Raw genomic sequence first — 21,809 nt, forward strand, 5'->3', positions numbered from 1 at the left:
GAAGAGAAATCCACTATGTTTTTATTACTTCATCTGGCTTTCATGCGATTTCATTTGCCTATAATTCCTTTTGTAGTGAAACGGGGCAAAGAAATGAAAATAATTTATTTACTAAATAAATAATATGTCGCTGAGGGCCGTTTTATCCCTAGAAATTACCGGTTACAACGAGGTCGGTATTCAGCGCAAATTGCATGGGACTTGATATACAAATTTGCAGAGACTGTTTGTACTTGCGATGTATCTCGTGCTTGATGACTTCCCATTTCTGTTGAGATTATGCTGCCTATGGTCAGAAAAAGATGATAAAAAATCGAATTACAAAAGCAAAAAAAAAATTCAAGGGGATGGACGTACCAAATTCTACAGCTCTCAAAATTGTCCATTATGTTCTTCGTGTTTCTCTGTACATGTTTCAGCATGACCAGATGCTGCAAGCGGATGATCACCATCTACTTTTAGACATTACTAAAAAACTCCTCATCCGGTATGACAATGATAATAGTTGGTTTCTATAGTGTACTCATTGCTAAAAGGAGGTATTTATCAACAAACTGGTAAAGTTGTTAACTGTGAACAGATCTGATTCGATGAACCATGATACACTGATGCATTATATGAAGCGATAGTGGCTTATAGTAGGAAAACAACAGATAATTTCATCATGGATCTTTACCAGTTTGAAAATTACCTGCCCAAGGTCTATTCGAAAGTTTATGATAATAAGTGTGGATTATGAATTGATATTAATCAATTACTTTATTCTTGATTTACAATAACTAAGTGTGCAGACTGAAATCATGTGAATGCAAGGTGGTGCCGCTTCCACATATAAAACTTCTGCCTAACTTTTGGTATCATGACATAACTATCCAGTACTTACTAATCGTCTTAGTTCCAATTATCTCTGACTTTTATGGATGCCTAATCCAAGTTGTACACACCAGATTCCCAAACTATATTTGATTTGAAAAATGGCATCAAATATGAGATTAAAAATGTTTTAAGCCAATTTTATATTTGATGCTTTAATAATTACATTTCCGAGATAAAAAATTAGTTTTGTCATTTGAATTTTATCACTGTAACTTTATTGATGAGCGCTAACTATTTTTCCTATAATATTTGAGCCATATAAATTTTATTTTTTTCCATCAAAACACATGATTGCAAGAAGGTCATTAATGATATTTTGAAATCTAATTTAAATTATAATTAATTTCAACATTTTTCTCTTAATTCAGCCTATATTACTTTCTCTCTAAAATGTTCTCTTATTTCCTGATCCTATAATCTCTTTTTTATTTAATTAATTATATACACGCTGCACAAAACTACTGATCTCAATATATTCCTTCGCTCCGAGTGAAGGAATAAAAATCCTGAATGCTTACAACATGCTTTTAAAAATACTTAAGATTCCCTTTCCTAAGCTGACACGTGCAAAGGAAATCCCTATCAAAATCTCATAGTAAAATCACTGACGGGAAAAATTCTATCTCTTTTGCACTTGTATCACGATATTAACGGACGTCGGTTGTAATATCGCTTCTTGTAATCGAAATGATAGAAGTTGTAGTGAAATAAATCGAAGTTAAAATTTTCAAAAGCATCTTCTTCTCCTCAACGTCACGTGTGTGTGTGTGTATATATATATATATATATATATATATATATATATATATATATATATATATATATATATATATATATATATATATATATATATATATATATATATATATATATATATATATATATATATATATATATATATATATATATATATATATATTAAATACGTTAGTAAGATTTGACACGAACGAGTAGTATCTAAAGTTCGCTTATAAATAAAATACATAATCCAAGAATGAATACATTTAGTAAAACTAATATTTTATTCTTGGAAAAATTGAATTCTTGGATGAAATTTTCATATGACTGAGAATTTCTAATTTTTTTTTCTTATAAATCATTGGTTTTAAATTAAGTAAATGGTTTATTTTAAAAGAGAAAATGAAACAAAATTTTGGATAATATTTTTATCTTCACTCTGATGCAAATCAGTTTGAACTAATATAAATTCATCTGGTAAAGAGCTGGGATATCTCCTCTAATAATACTGCGGAATATAGTAAATGTTTATCTATCTGCCATCACTTTAGGTCAGAACGATTGACCTATAGCTAAAACATGTGGCCCCGACACAATTTAAAGGGTGATACTAAGTAACTACAAGCGATGTTTAGAAATTTAAATGTGTCTGCAATTATCATGAGAAAACAAAAAAAATCTGAATTAATATTTTATTAATTAGTAATTCAAAAAAATATTACATAGTATTCATTTACCTTCTCCAAAGTATATACATGCATGGTATGTTTGGTAAATATAGAGCAAATAGCGTGGCCTATTAAGCGCCAATAAACATGACACAAAAACATTTTCCTTTATAATTAATATACACCTATTTTTTATTTTTTACATGACTGCAACGTTGTTGAGTAAGATGAATAGTTTTAAATGAAACAACGTTGTTGAAACTGATTTTAAATTATGAGAAGTGTTTTGTATATTTGAAATTCTTCTTACTAGAAAATTTAATAGTTAATTTATATCAGTTATTTTGAACTTCTATCATTTTGAGAGGTTATAAAAGTTAATTAAATTCCATTATTAGGTAGAAGACTCGTGTAAATAGAGATAAAATCATTTTTAATTATATTGTTCACTCTTCCAATTTTGAAACCAAATATATATTTTAATTGATTCTTTCCGCAAATAGCTTGAAAACGTTTTTCTTTTCAGTTATTTAAATAAAATTACTTTTCTAAAAGAAATAAAGTATTCGTTTATTCAAAATACTTTCCGAAATCAGATGGTGAATGAGGAAATTCAGCATTTCAAATATTGCAAAACAACTTACTGTAACTATTTAATTTGTAATGAAATTTTAACAAATATTTTGATAACTTGGGTTTCAGACTTTATTTAGCGTTAATTTGTGTATAATACATACACACATTTAGCGTTTATTTATAATATCTCGAAGCATTTTAAGTGTCTAATTAATTACAAATTCAATGAATGAAAATTAATTAATTTTTTTCCATTAATTTACTCACAAATGATCCTTTTTTTTTATTCTTATTGCTTGAATATATTGTGTGCAATCATATACACTTTGATTGCACTTTGGTTGTAATTTTCAAAAATTTAAAGATGTTTCAATATTTATTAATATTGATAAAACTTATTAGATATTCATTTTTTGAAAAAAAAACCATGTTTTGTTAAATTATTTGTATATCAAACTTTTAAATAAAGGAATTAATTTTAATTTCGGTAAATGTGAAGTTCATTAAATATTCAAATACATGAAGGCATACTTTTATATACAGACTTTATATGTAAACACATTTTTCTTATGAAAAGTGGCTAAAGAATTCTTATATACATCTTGATTCATACAGTGTTAGAAAATCAAGCTGCAACAGTAGTATACTACTATGGGAAAGAGATCGATAAATGTCTTGTGAAATTATAGAACCATGCCACAAGTTTCCAGGCAGAAGTGCAAGCTTTAAAGATGGCCATTGAAGATTGTGAAAGAGTGGAGAAAGGACAGAAGTGCACAATTTTTTCATATTCTCTGTCAGTCCTACAAGCCATACAATCATCTCACAATTGTAATAAGGAAATATGGACGATAAAAGAAAAGATAAAAAGTGTAAAATCTAACAAGTGGATAGAGTTGAATTGGGTTAAGACCCATATTGGGATATATGGTAATGAAAAGGCGGATTAATATGGAAAGTTGGCGGCACAGAAAGAGAGTGCTGATATGGTTGTCCCCAAATCAAATGGTGTCTGAAAATCGGAATTAAGAGAAGAAGTAAATGCAATGGTTTGACAGATGGTATATGTCCAAAAACGGAGGAGTAACTTTCGATATTATTCCTAATCCAGAAATAAAAATAAAAAGTTACCATCCAGTGATAATTCAAATTATATCAGGACATGGGAGATTTTCTGCATATTTCCAAAGATTTGGAAGAATGCAGGAAAATAAATGCATTTGTGGAGGAATCGGTACTGTTTACCACTATTTAAAGGAATGTTTTGAAATCTCGGAGTAAAGAAAGAATCTGAAAATTATAAATAATGACTTAAGTACAGTATTGATGGTACAAGGTAATCTTAAAACTCTGGAGGACATGTTGTCAAAAATTGTCAGTTTTTTACCAACTATTTGAGAGTTTGTAGAAAAGCAAGAAGGACATTAATTTACCACTTTGTGGCCAATTTCCTTCGAAGAGAATGTCAGTTTGGCAAATTGGTCAATACAAGGATGGACAATGCTAAAGATAGCAGTCGGCCACAACAAATCCTGTCGATACTGCTACGTTCAGTGGTAGCGGGGGGTTCGGCAGTATGCAAGAAAAAGAAATGTTAGAAAATCCAAGAAATATGAGAAAGTGCTACAATATATTGTTAATAATTAACTGTATTACAAATCTGAATACTTATTATTAAAATTTAGTAAGGTTAATAAACAAAGTATTTCAAACAAATGTATGATTATTCAGAATGTCAAAATATACATTTTAAAGAATTAGCTCAATCAAAATATACATTTTTAGAATAAAGCTGCTTTACCATATAAAATAAAGTTTAAAAAAAATAAAACGTTGCAATTCAATTGATATGCTTTCTACCAAATTTTTCTTTTTCTTGGTTGCGTTATAAAATTGCTAACGCTAATAAACAACACTGAATTAATCAATAAAAATTAATTCAAAATAAATATAAAATAAAGGTAAAATAAAAATGAGCCAAAACAGCGGTAATAATTAATAATTTCCATTGAAGTTGTCATTACAGTAAAGGCCGAAATTACACAAAATCTTTATGAATTTTGAAATTCCTCTCTTAATTATTTTTTTACGAAAATAGAGAAAACAAACTTATTAAGATTCTTGTATTTGCTGACTCTATATCAAGAGAGTAATAAGTTCATACATAATTGCCGTTTCTTCAAATCATTCTTTTATTGATATTAGTAAAGAAACTTTTGCATCGTGCTCGGCAAACTTGGCTTGAAGATAAATGGAAAATAATAAATTTAAAATTAAAATATGAACAAATTATATTTCTTCCAACTTCTTGTTTGACTTTGACACGAAGTACTCTAGTTACTAATTTCAATGCAATATTCTTTCACATAATTTAATTTATATCTTTTTGTATGAAAGTCAAACGAATTCTATATGCATGCAATCGTTCAGTAATGAGATTTCCACCATTTTTATTATGTGAAATATATCCAATATTGCCCTTTTTCAGCAAATATATGAATTCAAATGAAAATATTCTTTATGTTCCTTTTATATTTATTAGCTTAAAAAATTTGAAAGTTGAATTTCATACAGATTAGTTTATTTCTGCTTAAAATGGCAGGGATTTTCTACAATAGTCAGATTTTGCAATATGAATTCGATATGATTATATGTACATTTCTTAAGCATTTATTTGTTTATGTTAGTTGTAAAATATGAATTTAAAAGTATTTAAGCAAAATAAAAGTTTATTTTAGATGATTAGATATTGAAATTTAAATTACTAATTATGAAATGCCGTAAGTTAAAAAAAAAACGTGATTCTTATATTTTATAATGTGATTGAAAAATGTTTTGCTTGTAAAATTAATAAGAAATTTCATTCGAATATACATCAATATATCTTAAAAGTAAAGTAAATGGCACTAATTTAATAGTCGGGCGTATCAGGTCAGCTGTAATAGGCATAACTACTCCCATTACAGCTTGGTGCAGCATGTCGATAGGGATGCCGCCGATGATCCGTTGAAATACATCTTTCAATTTCACCAAAGTGGCTGTGGAGTAACGGTAGATACGAGATTTTATGTATCTCTACAACCAAAAGTTCGCTGGCGTAAGATCTGGTGATCGTGAGGGCCACTTAATCTTACATACTAGGCTTATTACTCGGGCCTCAGTGAATGTGCCTAGGAGGAATGTCCTGACGGAACGAGCAACTTGAGAAATGCCCCCGTCTTGCATATAGGTGACGGGAGGTAACGCAAAGCTTTGCTACAAACAAGAACTGCGTTGTCTTGCAAAAGCGTAAGATGCCTCCTGCAGTGACGGAACAGGTTTTCCAACCAGATGCAGGATAGCGCTCCTCAAAAAATAAATAACAGAAAATAAAAGACTAGGTGAAACCACACCAAATAGTTGTTTGGTCTTGACTCACGAGAAACTGATGTCGCCCAAATACAATTAATTTGCGTATTGAGGTCACTATGCAATGAAAAGTAAGCTTCATCGGTGTACATGATGTTCAGAATTAATTGTGTGTCACATTCAATTTGTGCAATCGCCCATGTTGGAAAGGCTTGTCTTTTATCGAAATCTGTTGGTAGAAATTGATGAAGTGTCTATATCTTGTACTGATCTTGTTGTAATGTTCCCTGCAGAATTCGACGGATCGACTTTTTGGAATCACTTTAACTCTCTCAGCTTCACATGCGTTGGCATTTGACGTTAATGTCTCGGCAGACATGAACCTCACTGGTCCGCCACTTCGTGGACGATCCTCCACAATCCCCGTTTCCTGAATACGGTGTATTAAATTAAGTGTCGCATTCGGTGAAATAAGGCTTTTATTCACCTTGAGACCTTTCACTGTGAGGAATTTTCGCAATGTTTTAGTCATAGATAAAAAAGCTTTAAACACTAATGCTCATTCCGGTAATAATAGCATGTTGCTGGCATCTATTGACGGATCCATTTCCAGTCTTGTGTTTTATAGCTATCCAGATTTTACATAAATTGTCTGGGTTTGATATGTGAGCACCATCCATAGGTTAGAATTATTTTTAAAGGCTGAAAACTCTAAAAAATTTTTGAATATATTCCCAAAAACTGTAATTTTTTTCTAGCATTATTTTTTTATTATGATTTTTTTAAAAATCTCGCATGGATTTATGACGCATTATATTGTAGCGAAAATTGCTCCTTCCGGCCAAGCGCCGATGGCTTAGTCGGCTGAGCGACGCACTTCATAGCGGAGCGGAAGGTCGCGGGTTCAAATACAAGCGAGGCGAACAGTTAAAGATTGATTTTTAATTTCTATTTGCTTTATGTCAGACTTGTTAAATATGCAAATTTATGTTAATTATTCTAATATGTTATTTATGTAAATTCCTAATTTTCTGCGGGACTTCTTTTCTGCGGGCCTTCAAATTCTAGAAGGTTCTTGAATAATCTTCTGTATATAAATAGTTTCCCAATCGGTTAGATTGGTATTAAAACTCTTCAGTTGATCTTGAGTGTGTTCATTTCTCTTGGACTTGCTACAATCACTTCATCTACGTGACAGTTTGGTGGAGGCGCCGGGTACGACAACGGAAGAGTTACGCCAAAGCCGACGTATTCAAGGACTCGATCCTGAATTTGGTCTTCTACCGGATCCGACTAGACAATTAAGGAAAATGGTTGAAGGAGGAGAAGCCGATCAGAAATTCTCAGCTGGGGCCAGTTCTGCTCCGAGCAACATTGCACCAGTTCCAGTTTTGACCTACCAGCTCCCCAGAAGCCCTTGTATTTTCTCTGGAGACAACCAGGAAGACGCTAACCGGTGGCTCAAGGATTTTGATAGAATAGCGAACTACAATCGCTGGGATGACCAAATGTGCTTGGCGAACGTCATCTTTTACCTCGCCGGAACAGCCCGACAATGGTTCGATAACAACGAAGACACTTTCACTGATTGGACTGTTTTTCGGAATTCGTTGAAAAACACATTTTGTCGTGCGGCTGATATAAAGCGCCAGGCTGAAAGCCAGCTACTCACCCGTGCGCAGCGAATTGGTGAGTCATCTGAATCTTACATTCAAGATGTCCTTTCTCTTTGCCGGAAAGTTAATCCCTCTATGGCTGAAGACGAGAAAGTGGCCCATCTCATGAAGGGCATTGCAGAGGACTTGTACCAGATTTTATCGTCTCAAGAATATGAGACTACGGACGCTTTCGTAAAACGATGCCGTCACATAGAGAGCCTTCGCCGAAGACGCATCGTTCGACCACGATTTCAGAGACTACCTAATGTCTCTGCGGTGTCAACCGAAACGGATGCCGATTATCTCCGATCATTGGTGCGCACCATCGTCAGGGAGGAGCTTCAAAAGATCATGCCGGAAGTACAGGACTACACAGACAATGAAACTGAGAAACCACGTGATATTGCATCTGTGATCCAGGAAGAGGTTATGGAGGCTCTAGCACCAATTACAGGTGCAAGGAGAGACAAGACGACTCCCCAACGTTCGGTTCCAACCAGACCACAGGCAAGACGTGAAACCACCAACAGACCCACTCCTCAACGTAGAACAGACTTATGGAGAACTGATAATAATGTGCCCCTTTGCTATCATTGCGGACGCCCAGGGCATGTGCTAAGGTACTGCCGGGAGAGGCGTCGAATATTTCAAAATGCACGAGCCACTAGAACCATTAACCCCCGACGAGATGTGTATGCTGACTCCCTTGCTAGCTACGACGACGACTACGCACAGCCTACTTCTTCCAGAATAAGAAGCAGTTCACCTTATCCACGATGTTTCCTCAACCGCCGAGAGTCGCAATCACCAGCACGCCGTTCCAGTCTTTCTCCGCGCCGACTCGCTGAGGAAAACTAACTCGGGCGACCTGTACAGGAGGTAAGGCCGCAGTGGAAGAAAATCCTCCGACGTACACCACAGCGAAGTTAAAAGAGAACACCACCTATATCGTCGCAAATGGAATATGCGTAAAAGCCCTCGTTGATTCTGGTGCCGATTATTCCATCATATCTGAAGAATTACGCCGACGATTGAATGCCCCTATGTTTATTGAGAATGGACCTATACTGAAAACTGCTTGTGGTAAAACTGTAGCCGCCTCTGGACGCTGTGTATTAAAAATGGACTTGAACGGGACCGTGAAGCCGTTTGAATTTCTCGTGTTTCCTCAGTGTAGTCATCAAATGATACTTGGCTGGAACTTTTTCCGTGCAACCGATGCCGTTATCGATTGTGGAAACCAAGAGCTCCAACTTGCCGAAATCATTCCGTACAACTCGGGTTCAAAGGAATCGGATTGCTCTTTGATTGCCGCATCTGATTACTTAATTGAATCTAACTCAACAAGACAAATATGTGCTTTGAATTCGCAAGTGCAGGAAGCAGATGGAGCTATGATTGTTGGTAGTGCAATTCTGAGGTACGAAAAGGAGTTATCTATACCAGCCTCGATTGTCGACATTGAGAATGGCTATTGTAAGGTGTGGATAACAAACTGTTCCCGACGAACTCAATTGATTCCGAAAGGAATGAATATAGGGTGCTTAACGACAATAGCTAATGACGCAATCTGCTCCTTGAGTGATAAAGAGCGAGAAAGTTCACAGGGACACAAATCCAGAAAAAGAGCAACACGAGAAAAGTTAAGAGAAATTCTCGATTCTGATCTAACAACTACTGAAAAAGAAGAGCTATTGAGTCTACTAGAAGAATTTAGTGACATTTTTGATTTTAAGGGGACATTGAGAAAATCTGGATGCAGTTCCGTGAAACATAAGATCGATACAGGTGACAACTCACCAATCAAGCAAAGACCGTACCGTGTATCAGCCATTGAAAGACGCTCGATTGCCGAGGAGGTCCAGCGGATGCTGAAAGAGGACGTGATACAGCCGTCAGACAGCCCATGGTCATCTCCAGTCGTCCTTGTGAAGAAGAAAAATGGTGAATGGCGATTTTGTGTCGATTATAGAAGATTGAATAAGATAACCAAAAAGGATGTATATCCATTACCTCGCATCGATGACGCCTTGGACTGTCTAGCCGGTGCAAAGATTTTCTCCATGATGGATCTGAAGTCAGGCTATTGGCAAATAGAGGTTGACGACAAAGATAGAGAAAAGACAGCCTTCGTGACATCAGATGGTCTTTATGAATTTAAAGTAATGCCATTTGGGCTATGCAACGCCCCTGCTACTTTCGAACGGATGATGGACACGGTGCTAAGGGGCCTAAAGTGGAATATTTGTCTTTGCTATCTAGACGATATCATCGTGTACGCACCGAATTTCCAAGAACATCAAATACGCTTGAGGAAGGTTCTGAAGTGTATCCAGGGAGCGGGACTGACGCTAAATTCGAAGAAATGTTCATTTGGCAAAAAGAAACTAACGATACTGGGACACCTAGTTGAGCAAGATGGAATCTATCCGGATCCACAGAAAATCGTAGCCGTAGAAAAATTCCCGACCCCAGAAAATATCGCTGATGTCCGAAGTTTTCTAGGCCTATGCTCATACTATCGACGATTCATCAAAAATTTCGCTGATATCGCAAAACCCCTGCATGACTTATTAAAGAAAGATGCAAAATTTTTCTGGAATTCGTCACAGAGGGAATCTTTTTCAACACTCAAAAAATTACTGACCAGTGGCCCCGTTCTGGGACATTTTCTTCCGGACGCGAAAACAAAGATTCACTCGGACGCTAGTGGGTATGGAATCGGCGCAGTGCTGGTGCAGATCCAGGGTGGCACAGAAAGACCCACAGCCTATGCATCTAGGTCACTTACTGCAGCTGAAAGAAATTATTCTACAACCGAAAAGGAATGCCTTGCCGTGATCTGGGCTATCAGTAAATTCAGGCCTTATTTGTATGGAAAACCTTTCACAGTAGTTACAGATCACCACTCTTTGTGTTGGTTGGCCAAAGTTAAGGATCCTTCAGGAAGACTGGCTAGGTGGGCTCTTAGGTTACAAGAATACGACATCAATATTACGTACAGGAGTGGCCGCAAACATTCTGATGCGGATTCTCTGTCAAGGAAGCCCCTCGTTGAACCAACAGCTGAGAGCAATGACGAAATCCCCTTCCTTGCAGCTATCGCAGATTACGCAAAAGAGCAACGAAAGGATAAACAATTGAAGACCATCATAGCAATCCTCAAGAGAGGTGAAGCGTACCAAAATTATCAAATGAGAAGTGGTATACTGTATAAAAGAAACTATGATCCGATGGGACAGCAATGGCTTTTGGTGGTACCAAAGCAGCTTCGTAGCGATGTACTAAGAAGCCTTCACGATGCTCCTACCGCCGGTCATCTCGGTTTTGCCAAAACATATGACAGAATAAAGAGGAAATACTTTTGGCCAGGGTTGTATGGGAGCATACGTAGATATGTATCACACTGTCGAGAATGCCAAAGACGAAAATCACCACCACAATTACCACCGGGGCAGCTCCATCCAATAAAACCTCCTGACATACCGTTTGTCAAAATTGGAATAGATCTACTTGGACGCTTTCCAGTTACCCGAAATGGGAATAGGTGGATTATTGTTTGCACGGATTACCTAACCAGATTCACAGTCACAAAAGCAGTACCAACCGCTGAGGCCGCCGAAATTGCGAAATTCATAGTTGAAGAAATTGTACTGAAGCACGGGGCTCCCAAGGAAATGATAAGTGATCGAGGACGTAACTTTTTAGCCAACATTGTTAAAGACATCAATCAGTTATGCCAGACGTCACATCTTCTGACAACCGCCTACCATCCACAGACCAATGGGTTGACAGAAAGATTCAACAGGACATTGGCAGACATGCTATCTATGTACGTAGACGTTGAACAAAGAAATTGGGATACGATTTTGCCCTTTGTGACTTTTGCCTACAATTCAGCAAAACAAGACACCACAGGATTTAGTCCATTCTTTCTTGTTCATGGTAGAGAAATCCAGACTCCTCTTGACGCAATTTTCCCTTCTAATGCCGAAACTTCCGACGATAGCTATGTGCATCATCTGATTACCAAGGCTGAAGAAGCTAGGCAGCTTGCAAAACTTCACATCCGCGAAGCACAAGTTACAGATAAGCGCCGATATGATGAGAGACATCGACCTGTCAGCTACAATATCGGGGATTTAGTCTGGGTGTTCACCCCAGTTCGAAAGGTGGGATTATCCGAAAAGCTCTTAAGGCGCTACTTCGGACCTTATCAAGTAACACGACGACTATCTGACGTGACGTATGAAGTAGAAAGTTTGGAACGAAATAGAGGGCGTCGAAGTTCAAAAGACGTTGTCCATGTACTACGACTAAAACCCTATCTTGATCCAAGAAGACAATTTGTTGATGGAGGGATGCCTGATATTCCCAGGAGACCTGTTACAAGGAGCCACACCAGATTGCAGCGGGACGCTGCTTCCTCCTAAGGAGGGGGAAATGTAGCGAAAATTGCTCCTTCCGACCAAGCGCCGATGGCTTAGTCGGCTGAGCGACGCACTTCATAGCGGAGCGGAAGGTCGCGGGTTCAAATACAAGCGAGGCGAACAGTTAAAGATTGATTTTTAATTTCTATTTGCTTTATGTCAGACTTGTTAAATATGCAAATTTATGTTAATTATTCTAATATGTTATTTATGTAAATTCCTAATTTTCTGCGGGACTTCTTTTCTGCGGGCCTTCAAATTCTAGAAGGTTCTTGAATAATCTTCTGTATATAAATAGTTTCCCAATCGGTTAGATTGGTATTAAAACTCTTCAGTTGATCTTGAGTGTGTTCATTTCTCTTGGACTTGCTACAATCACTTCATCTACGTGACAATATATTAGCATATGTTCTAAATTTAAAAATGTATAAACATTTGGTTTGTGATCTATTTATGTTCTTGTATACAAGAAAAAAATAAAATAAAAAATAACGTATTATAGATATAAATAATATACAGGTTATAATTATTTAAATATACAGATCTGTAAATCACTTTACGCAAAAATACAAGGCAGTTCGCAGTTTTAACCTCATTTACGCCATCTCTATTCTACAGTAGATTTAAAATAAACAATTAAATATTCATAGAGAAGATTTGAATCTAATCTGCAGAATGTAAATATTTTTCGGAATTAAATTGTGCTTAGATATTATAATTAGTAGATCATTCATAACAATTTCATCATTTCTATTTAAAATTGAAATAACATTTTTAACAGCAGAAATATAATTTTATAAGCTCTCTATATTTTTTCACTAATTCCACTTGGTCTTATGCAAACATTTTGCTATGAATTAAGGACTTAAAGCGAATTCTGCCTCCACTTACTGGTGCCACATCAATTACTTTGCAATGCTCTAAATATTCTCAAAATTTAATGAATTAAATATTTTCAAAATATGAGGAAAATCAATATAATGCAATGATTATTTATGCGCTATGCATTTCTTGTTTTTTCTATTTTAAGGAAATCTGAAATGTATTTTTTCCTTTCCATTTTGCTTTGATAATAGCTGTGAATAAATGTTTTTATTTCATTACATCCTCTTTTTTCAGTTTATATAAACAATTAAATTTTTATTCGTGTCTTGCAGAACTTCCCAAAGTTTACGTCATGCCTGAAAAGATCATCATGAACGAGTCACAATCAGCTGATCTCATCTGCTCAGCATCCGGCGATCCTCCCCTTTCTCTGTATTGGAACACGTCATCTTTGGTGTCTAATCACACCATTGGTGACTTTGAATTGCTTGGAATGATTGATTATGCTAATGGAAGCGCTGACATGCTCAACAGTTTCAGCTTTGATTCAAACGATACTGTACAAGTTTTGAACATTTATGCCTCCAGTGGAGAAGATAATGGATTTGTAAACTGCATTGCCGAAAACGATGTTGGACAAGAAATTGCACAAGTGTTTCTGGAAATACATGGTGAGTGTTTTGATTTTACTGCTTATTAATTTTTTTTTATTTATTTTTAAATGATATCTGGATTTATCAAAATGAAAACTAGTATAATGTAATGTTAAGGCTTCGATCAATTGCTTAAATATGATGGAGACGGTTTATTTCTGCAAGAAATAGCTAAGAGTGGTAAATAATGAATGACGCTGTACAGTGTGATCTAGATAAAGTTTCAAAGTAAATACGCAAATCCAAAACAAAATATGTAAAACTCTGGCAAGAAAAACATTTGGATTCTTTTTCTTTACGGAGAGTACTATCGTCATGTAATTCGGCCTGAAAATCGGAAGATGATCCTGCATTTTTACAATGATTGGGAATTGCGAGTATGATTTCTCAAATACCTTTGTTGTACCGAGCTTTATTCCAATATATTTCTCACGTTGCCAACTTATTGATTAATAACAAAATTAGTTTTTTTCATTGATTATATTACTGAGTATTTAATTAATTGTCAGTTACTTCTGGTCCTGTCTATGGTATAAAACTGTGTTCAAAATGATTTTTTTGAAAATTTTTATAAAATACTTATATTTTTAATTTTGAATAGATTTGGATAAGCACGCATAAAGGAAAAATACATCAATTACAAGTCAATGTGCTTTGAAAATTGATAGAAATGTTTATTTTGCTGAAATAAGTTATGAAGAGAAACTCTTCTAGTTTAAAACTTTATCAAATGATTTGTTTAAAATCCTACCGATAACTTAAGAAATATAAAAATTAGTTTCTGAACTAAGAAATGAGCTGTGTTTTTTCCCAATCTTTCGACAGATTAAATAATATGAAATATTCAACTTCTGTCACATTATGAAGCTTTAAAACAATTGTAATTTTTTTAATGAACTGACAGCATATTCAAGAATGAATTGAGAAATCAATGTATTAAATTTAAACAAAAGATGTTCAATGGCTTTTGATTTTTAAGACTTATTGTAAGAAGATTTTATGAAAGTTTAGAATTAGAGAAAATATTGTTTAAAGATGTAAAGTAAAATATAAAATTATTGAAATATAAAATTAGTTAAATTTTAAAAATTAGTGACATTTCTCAACGAATGAAGAGAGAAACAAAATTCAAAAGATATAGAGAAAAACTGTTCAGATATTAGGAATATTAGATAAAAAAAATATAGTTCACATTTTTGACAAAAGTAGATTTTTTTAACAAATCTAAAAATAAAATCTTAAGAAAATATCTTTAACCTTAAGAAAATATCTTTTTATCTTTTAGTGTTAGAAGACAAGTGAGCATGACAAAAGAGATAAATTATTCTCAGATAGAAATATAAATTTATAAATTGTTTCTTAGCCATTATTTTAGATTTTTGTTTTAGTTTCCCATAACATATATTACGAAAAACTCTCATTTGAACCGCATATGCTTTTGACTTTAAAATGCCAAGTTTTAATCTTCGAAGTCAAATTCATTTATTTGATTTTCAATCAACTTTATTTACAAATGCAAATGTTATTTCTCAAATAAAACAAAACCATAAAATTGATTTACTAATGAACACAACTCGTACTTTACCCACGGACCACACAGATTATTTTGTGGTTAGATGCGTATAAAATTCTTACTGGAAATAAAAGTTTCTTAAATACTTTAGTGTGCAAAATTTAAATGAAAAGTACAATTTCATCATGCAGTTATGAAATAATACAAAATGGCTCTTTTTTTATCATTACAACGGAACCCCAACTCTTCAGAAAGAACATAACGTTAAGGGAGACGCGTAGGTGTATAAACCGCTTACGGCAGGTAGCTTAAAAAAGAAGGAGAAAAGATGTATTTTCAAGCATTCACTGTAAGAGAAATTGTTATTATATGTTTAAACTGACTATTAGAAACTCTCCAAATGTCTTTTCGTGAGTAGAATGATTGGGAAACTGAAATGATGAGTATTGTCGAAGAGTTTGGAAATGACACAAGTTTTGTTTCACATGCGCTCGGAAACACTTTACAGTATAGATACACTTCTAAGAAAGGTTACTGCTGGATGGTCAAAGAAAAAAATGGCCGTAACTAACCAAAATATTACCGTGCTGGTAACTGATAACATTGTTCAAAACTTTCATGTCGTAACTGGACAACACGTATATCATTTTTCTGTGGCTAAAAGTCTTCATAAAAGTGGTATATTTGCTCAATATCTAGAACATTGCCTGTGATTGGCAGAATGGCATTTATGTGTATCCTGTCATTGACCTCATCATCCTTTTGTTGGTCAATGGTTTTGTTGTGGCGTAACAAATATAAAATCCGATCATCTATTCAAGGAGTGAATGCCCCATTTACCGATGAGAATCGATTAAACCTTGCAAAGGATTCCCGAATCAATTTGATATCGAGAAAAGCAAATACATGTTTTCATCCCTTTTTTAAAGTTATGATAAGCTTCCGTTTGAACGATTCTGGTTGTTTGAGTGTAGAGGCAAAGCGATAAATGCATGAACAACACTAGCTACAGAGGCTAGATATCCTTATTTCAATGAAGTTATTGTCTTCTACACACGAGAGTAGAAGATAATATCTCTGAGTTATCATAGTCCAAACTATGTACTTATGGACAATAACGCCGGACTACACTGTTCTCTTAGTATGCAAGAAATTTTGAATTTGAGTAAATCTCATGAATATTTTGGACAGCTTTCTACTTTGTTCTAAATCCACTTGAACATGTTTGGAATGCTTTAGAAAGACATTTGGTGGTATGACTATATCCTAACTAAAAGGTGACTAATAGGCAACTGATGCAGATACTCATTTAAGAATCACAACTTCTTCCTTTAAAATTGTTGGATAATGCCATTTTTAATATGAACAGACAATACCACATATATATTTGAATGATGGGGGAGGTAATATCTTTTACAAAGAGACTTTTGTTTTCTTTTTAATGCACCTCCGCCATTTTGTTAATAAATCTATTTTCTGCTTCTTTCTTTTCTTTCCCTTTATTTTTTGCTATAAGCTTTGTTCGCTCTTTAAGCCTTGTATTGTACATCTGTAGTAAGCATTCAATGTTTATTAATTTACTTTTTGAGGACTTACAGAAAAATAAGAAAAGTTACTTTAAGTCTTTCACAAATATAGCATGTGATAGTAATGTGACGATATTTCACCATGATATGATTATATTAAGATGTATTTATCTTTCTCTTTATGATTTGGACAAATGCTATGCATGCAAAAATTTTAATGTTGCTTAAGCTTAGTACAACCAAAAAAAATTAAGAATTAATTTTCTCTTCCTGTTCAACAAATCTTTCTATTCCCTGCTCACAATTGTGATCGTTTGCTAATGAGACACAAAATGAGTAATGATTATACAGTACATGAAAAGATGCTACTGAGATGGTCTTCAAAATTCTAGAAAGGAGGACACTTTCAATTTGATTATTAATTTGTTAATGTTCAAAGTTGGCTCGTGACTCTATAATCTAAATTTTATAAACTATCCAGGCTATAATAGTTGTGAAGAAATACTCTATAGATCCCCTACGCTGTCCAAGGTGTGCATTATACGCCTTAAACTTTTACTGTCACATTTATTTCTTAATTTCCTTGAGTGCCATCTTAATCGAAATAGCTGATTAGTTAACTTCTCGACATTTTCAGAAAACGCTATAAATAATTAGTCATACTAACTCAAATGGTTGATAGTTTTTCTCGTTCTTTTCTTTTATAAAATGTTGACTATTTGATTAACAGATATTGAACTATTAATTTCGACTGCAAGATGTTTCTTGTTTGGCATTAAATGCATAACAGCAACAAAATGAATAAAAAACATATAGCAAGAAGTCCTACATAATCCTTTCTATAAAAAATCAAAATTAGAATGAGATTCAAGAAACATTTGCAAACAATATTAGAAAAAAAAAGTCACAATAAAAAGATCTAGAACGACATAGAGAAGCCGGAAATGGAAAAGAAATGCAAATGGCAGTGAAGAAAATTCATTTATTTACTTGGAAAGAGTAATGTCTTCTATTATTATCACATTTTGAAGGAAACACCAATTGTATCGTATTTTGTATCTTTTGTGGGGATTACTTTTTCCGAAATGTTAAGTGAATCTCTGAGGAAAATAATGCCAGGTTATTTGTAAGACATTTTCAACATTCAAAAAAAAAAAACTATGAAACAAGTGTATGTTTGCCTGAAGAAAACTGCAGAAAAAAGTGTTGTAGAGATTAAAAGGATTAAAGGAAATTTCTAAAATTTTTATCTTGACTTGACAATCTAGACAGTAAAACAAAGTGTCAAGATTTTCGTGCATATGTTTTTAAATACACTCAGAAAAAATTATATCTGTTACTGAAAAAATAAAAAGCAGCTTTTGCTCCAACTTTACCTTACTTGGAGACAAAACATATAAAGAAGAAAAAGAGTAAAATAGTTCTAATCATGCATGCAGCAGAAGGTATACATATCGACATAATTTGTTACCCTGTTAATAATCTCCCATACTATTGAGCATTATGACATATTAATTAACGAAAGTTGTAGCAGAAAATCCCATTCCCATTGTAGAGTGCTTTTTTTTAATATTATTTGTCATACACTTTAGACTTAAATATATAGTGACAATGCAGCACTAACTCGATATGCAAATCACTAAACCTCGATATGCAATAATTAGTGATCCATTAACAGAAACAACATCAAATGCAAAATAAAAAAAGGATGGAAGAAATTATCATCAATAATCACAAACTAAAATGGGAATATTATGAATCAGCATAAATGAAATAAATAAAAAATTGCAGGTCTCACCATATTAACCTTTACTATAAACTAGCATAAGAAATATTAATAAATGATGAAATTTACGATTCTATAGTTAATTTTTATTTAATTTTACTTAGTTTTATTAAAATACGAATAAATCAGTCACTTTCGATTTTAAAAAAAGAACTGTTTCATTTGCTAGGTACCACAACATAAATTGGGATTTTTCATCCAATATTGATGTAGACCAAAATGAAGGGGAAATTTTAATTATGTCCAACGTTGCAGACAATGGTGGAGGATTACATATAATGATCATAAGAATTTATAAAAAATAAATTGAAAAAGAATTAGTTTGTCTGTATTTATGCATATTGTTAGTGAGTATTTTCAAAGACTAAAAAAATTGAACACACCTACTATTTTCAGTCTACTATTACTTCTTAATTTCCAACTTCACTAATTGTTTGCGTCAAAAATAAATAAAATATATTTGTCATTTTATAACAGCAATATCTGAAAAGTTTTATACATACTGCCGTAGTGGATTAAATCTGAAAATAACTATGTTATTCTAGAATATTATTACATTTTTTTTTTTTTTATTTAACTGAAAAGTATATAGGTTCATTAAAGTTCTTAAATATATTGGACTGATTTTAAATAAAATCTGAGTCAAATTTCTAGCTTGGCGCATTCCAAAATCATAATGTTTTTCTAAATATCCATTTTTGTTATCTACAATATGGATGTATGAATGTATTTTGCATCTGATCTTATTGATAAAGAATCACATGTAAAAGATATTTCAGGCAAAACTAGTATTAAATTCAGTAAAATGTTTGTTTAGTCGAACAGTTTGAAACTAATTACTTATTAAACATATCTTTTATGAAATCGTGTATATCTATCAGCGCAAATTTTAGTAGCGACAAAATTTTTAACTCTGTATTTTTGTCAATAGAAATTCATCTTATAAATTGGCTCCAAGAAAAACTGAGCAATAATCACACTAGTTATTTACGGCCATTCCGACTAAGTAAAACTACATTGCATTTCAAGGTTCCAGACCATTTCTAAATCATTAGCCTTAATATAAAATGGCGAACTTAAAGATGCAATACAGCTAGATATAGTAGATCCACACAAATATGATGTATTCAGTTTTCACAGGTGTTATGACTCAACTTAACTTCTGCTTTATAATATCCTCAGTAACACAAATACATTGCTAAGAATCATACGAAATTTGATAATAAACATGAGGTCTTAAAATAAGAGAGGTAGCGGAGATTTAGCTGAATACTTAATTATTCGATTCATGTATAACATATACTTATTATTGACTTCCAGCGCTTCCTTATTGCAATTTCGGGATCTTTCTTTTTTAATGAAATTCGATTGCTAGATTAATTCATTTATGAAAACTCCATTTGTTTAAGAGGCGTGATATTAAATTTTGGAGAAGGGGGCTCCAGCTCAAGTGTCGTCCGCGTTATCTGATCGCGATTCAGAATTGCGAAATCCGTTCCAAAACCGCCCAAGTGTTGCTTTGAAAAGGGACGTTAATATAACTAAAAACTAAACTAAACTGAGCTAAAGTAACCATTTGCTTATTATCATTTTTAAGGAACTTTTAAATTTAAATGACGTTTGACGGTCTTACTTAGCAATATTTAGAACTCTTTCTTTAAAATTTATTTAAATATTATTCTTTGAAACTCCAGAAATATATTTTTACAAATAAAATTTAATATTTTATTTTAATTAATATAATTTTTTAGAAATCAAATCATATACTACTATATTTATCAGCAATTAAAGTGTGACACCATTGCTTTCTGAAATTGCTTCTTTGTAGATCAATTATTATACAGAATCAGTGTTTATTTAGGATTATAGAGTTGGCATCTTAAAATATATCATGAAAGTAAAATGATATAAGTACGTGTTAATCAGTTAATGCTGTTTCGATTCACGTTCAAGCAATATTTACCGAAAGAGATATTAGCAATAAATTATTTGCAGATGTTTGATGCCTCTTTACAATCTTTCAAAATATAGTCTTGGTTCTCTGATCATCTTTTAATAATATTTTTTTTTCTTTCAGCAATTCCAAAAATATTAGAGATGAAAGTGGCAAAAAACTTTTACTGGTGTATCGATTATCAAGTAACAGGCTTTCCAAAGCCTCATAGAACATGGTACTTCAACAACCATCTCCTCCAAAATCCCATGATACAGGATCTGGAAAATCCATGGACAATGAAAAATCCGTATCTTGCAGATGGTAAGATATTCTTAAATACTTTTTATCTTCTTATAAAAAGAGAGGAGAGAAAATGACCTAATCATAAAAAAATGTCCTTTTTTTCTTTTTTTTAAAGAATTTTAGATTGTTTTTTAGTACAGTAAAAGCTATTTTTGAAATTATATGTGTATGCCCTTTCATATTTGTATGTTTGTTTGTTTCATATTTGTTTTTTTAAAAAATTTTGACAGATTTCAAAAAAGATTTTTTTTATGTATTGTGATTGTACATCCACATAAATCACAGACATATTTACATTCTCATGGGAACACTTCAAATCAGGAAAATGGTAACTGCTGCAAAATCCATTCTCCATTACCCTTGTTGACCCTATTCAATTGCCCGTAATTTAAGTTTTTGTGAAATTGTTTTCAAAATTGTAAAATTTAAGAAATTTAAAAAATACATTTTCATTACTCTTATGTTTGTTGATATTTTTATGTAAAATAATTGCAGGATTGCGATTGAATCTAAATTAAATATTTATTTTTAAATTTATTTATTGTTAACAAATATTCCCAAAATTCACTAATTTTTAAATTTACCTACTTCTAAATTTAGTTTCCAGTCAATTGTTTACATCTTATAATAAAAACTCTAGGCGAATGTCTCATATAATTTTTTGGCGATCATATCAAATATTTAGGAACGGAAAATTTATCTTAAACATTGAATAGTTGAAAAATAAATTTTAATCTATAAATTTTAAACAAAATTCATTCAACTTATTTTAGCCACTTGAAAAATATAATTACTCTTCAAATTCATTGATCTCTAAAGAATTTAGATGTCGGATGAAATTTTTTGTGATAAAATTTAATGAGTAAATTTAGTTTAATGTAAGTGCTTTTCATGAATCATAATCCAGAAAATAAATGAAAATTGCATGCAACCCAGAAATTAAGAACTAACTAAATAATTATAGATTTCAAAC

The 21,809-nt window shown here is 32.9% G+C and overlaps 1 protein-coding gene across 1 annotated transcript in view; it reads left to right on the forward strand.

Moving 5' to 3' along the window:
* The window catches only part of LOC129962226 (BDNF/NT-3 growth factors receptor-like), a 74,901-nt gene that overhangs the window by 15,199 nt on the left and 37,893 nt on the right, over positions 1–21,809 (forward strand). Inside the window, exons 3-4 of the mRNA XM_056075965.1 lie at positions 13,452–13,790; positions 20,675–20,854. Of these exons, the coding sequence (XP_055931940.1) occupies positions 13,452–13,790; positions 20,675–20,854 (519 nt within the window). The remainder of the gene's footprint in view (positions 1–13,451; positions 13,791–20,674; positions 20,855–21,809) is intronic.

The sequence above is a fragment of the Argiope bruennichi genome, chromosome 2, assembly GCF_947563725.1.
Source record: "Argiope bruennichi chromosome 2, qqArgBrue1.1, whole genome shotgun sequence".
Classification (NCBI taxonomy): domain Eukaryota; kingdom Metazoa; phylum Arthropoda; class Arachnida; order Araneae; family Araneidae; genus Argiope; species Argiope bruennichi.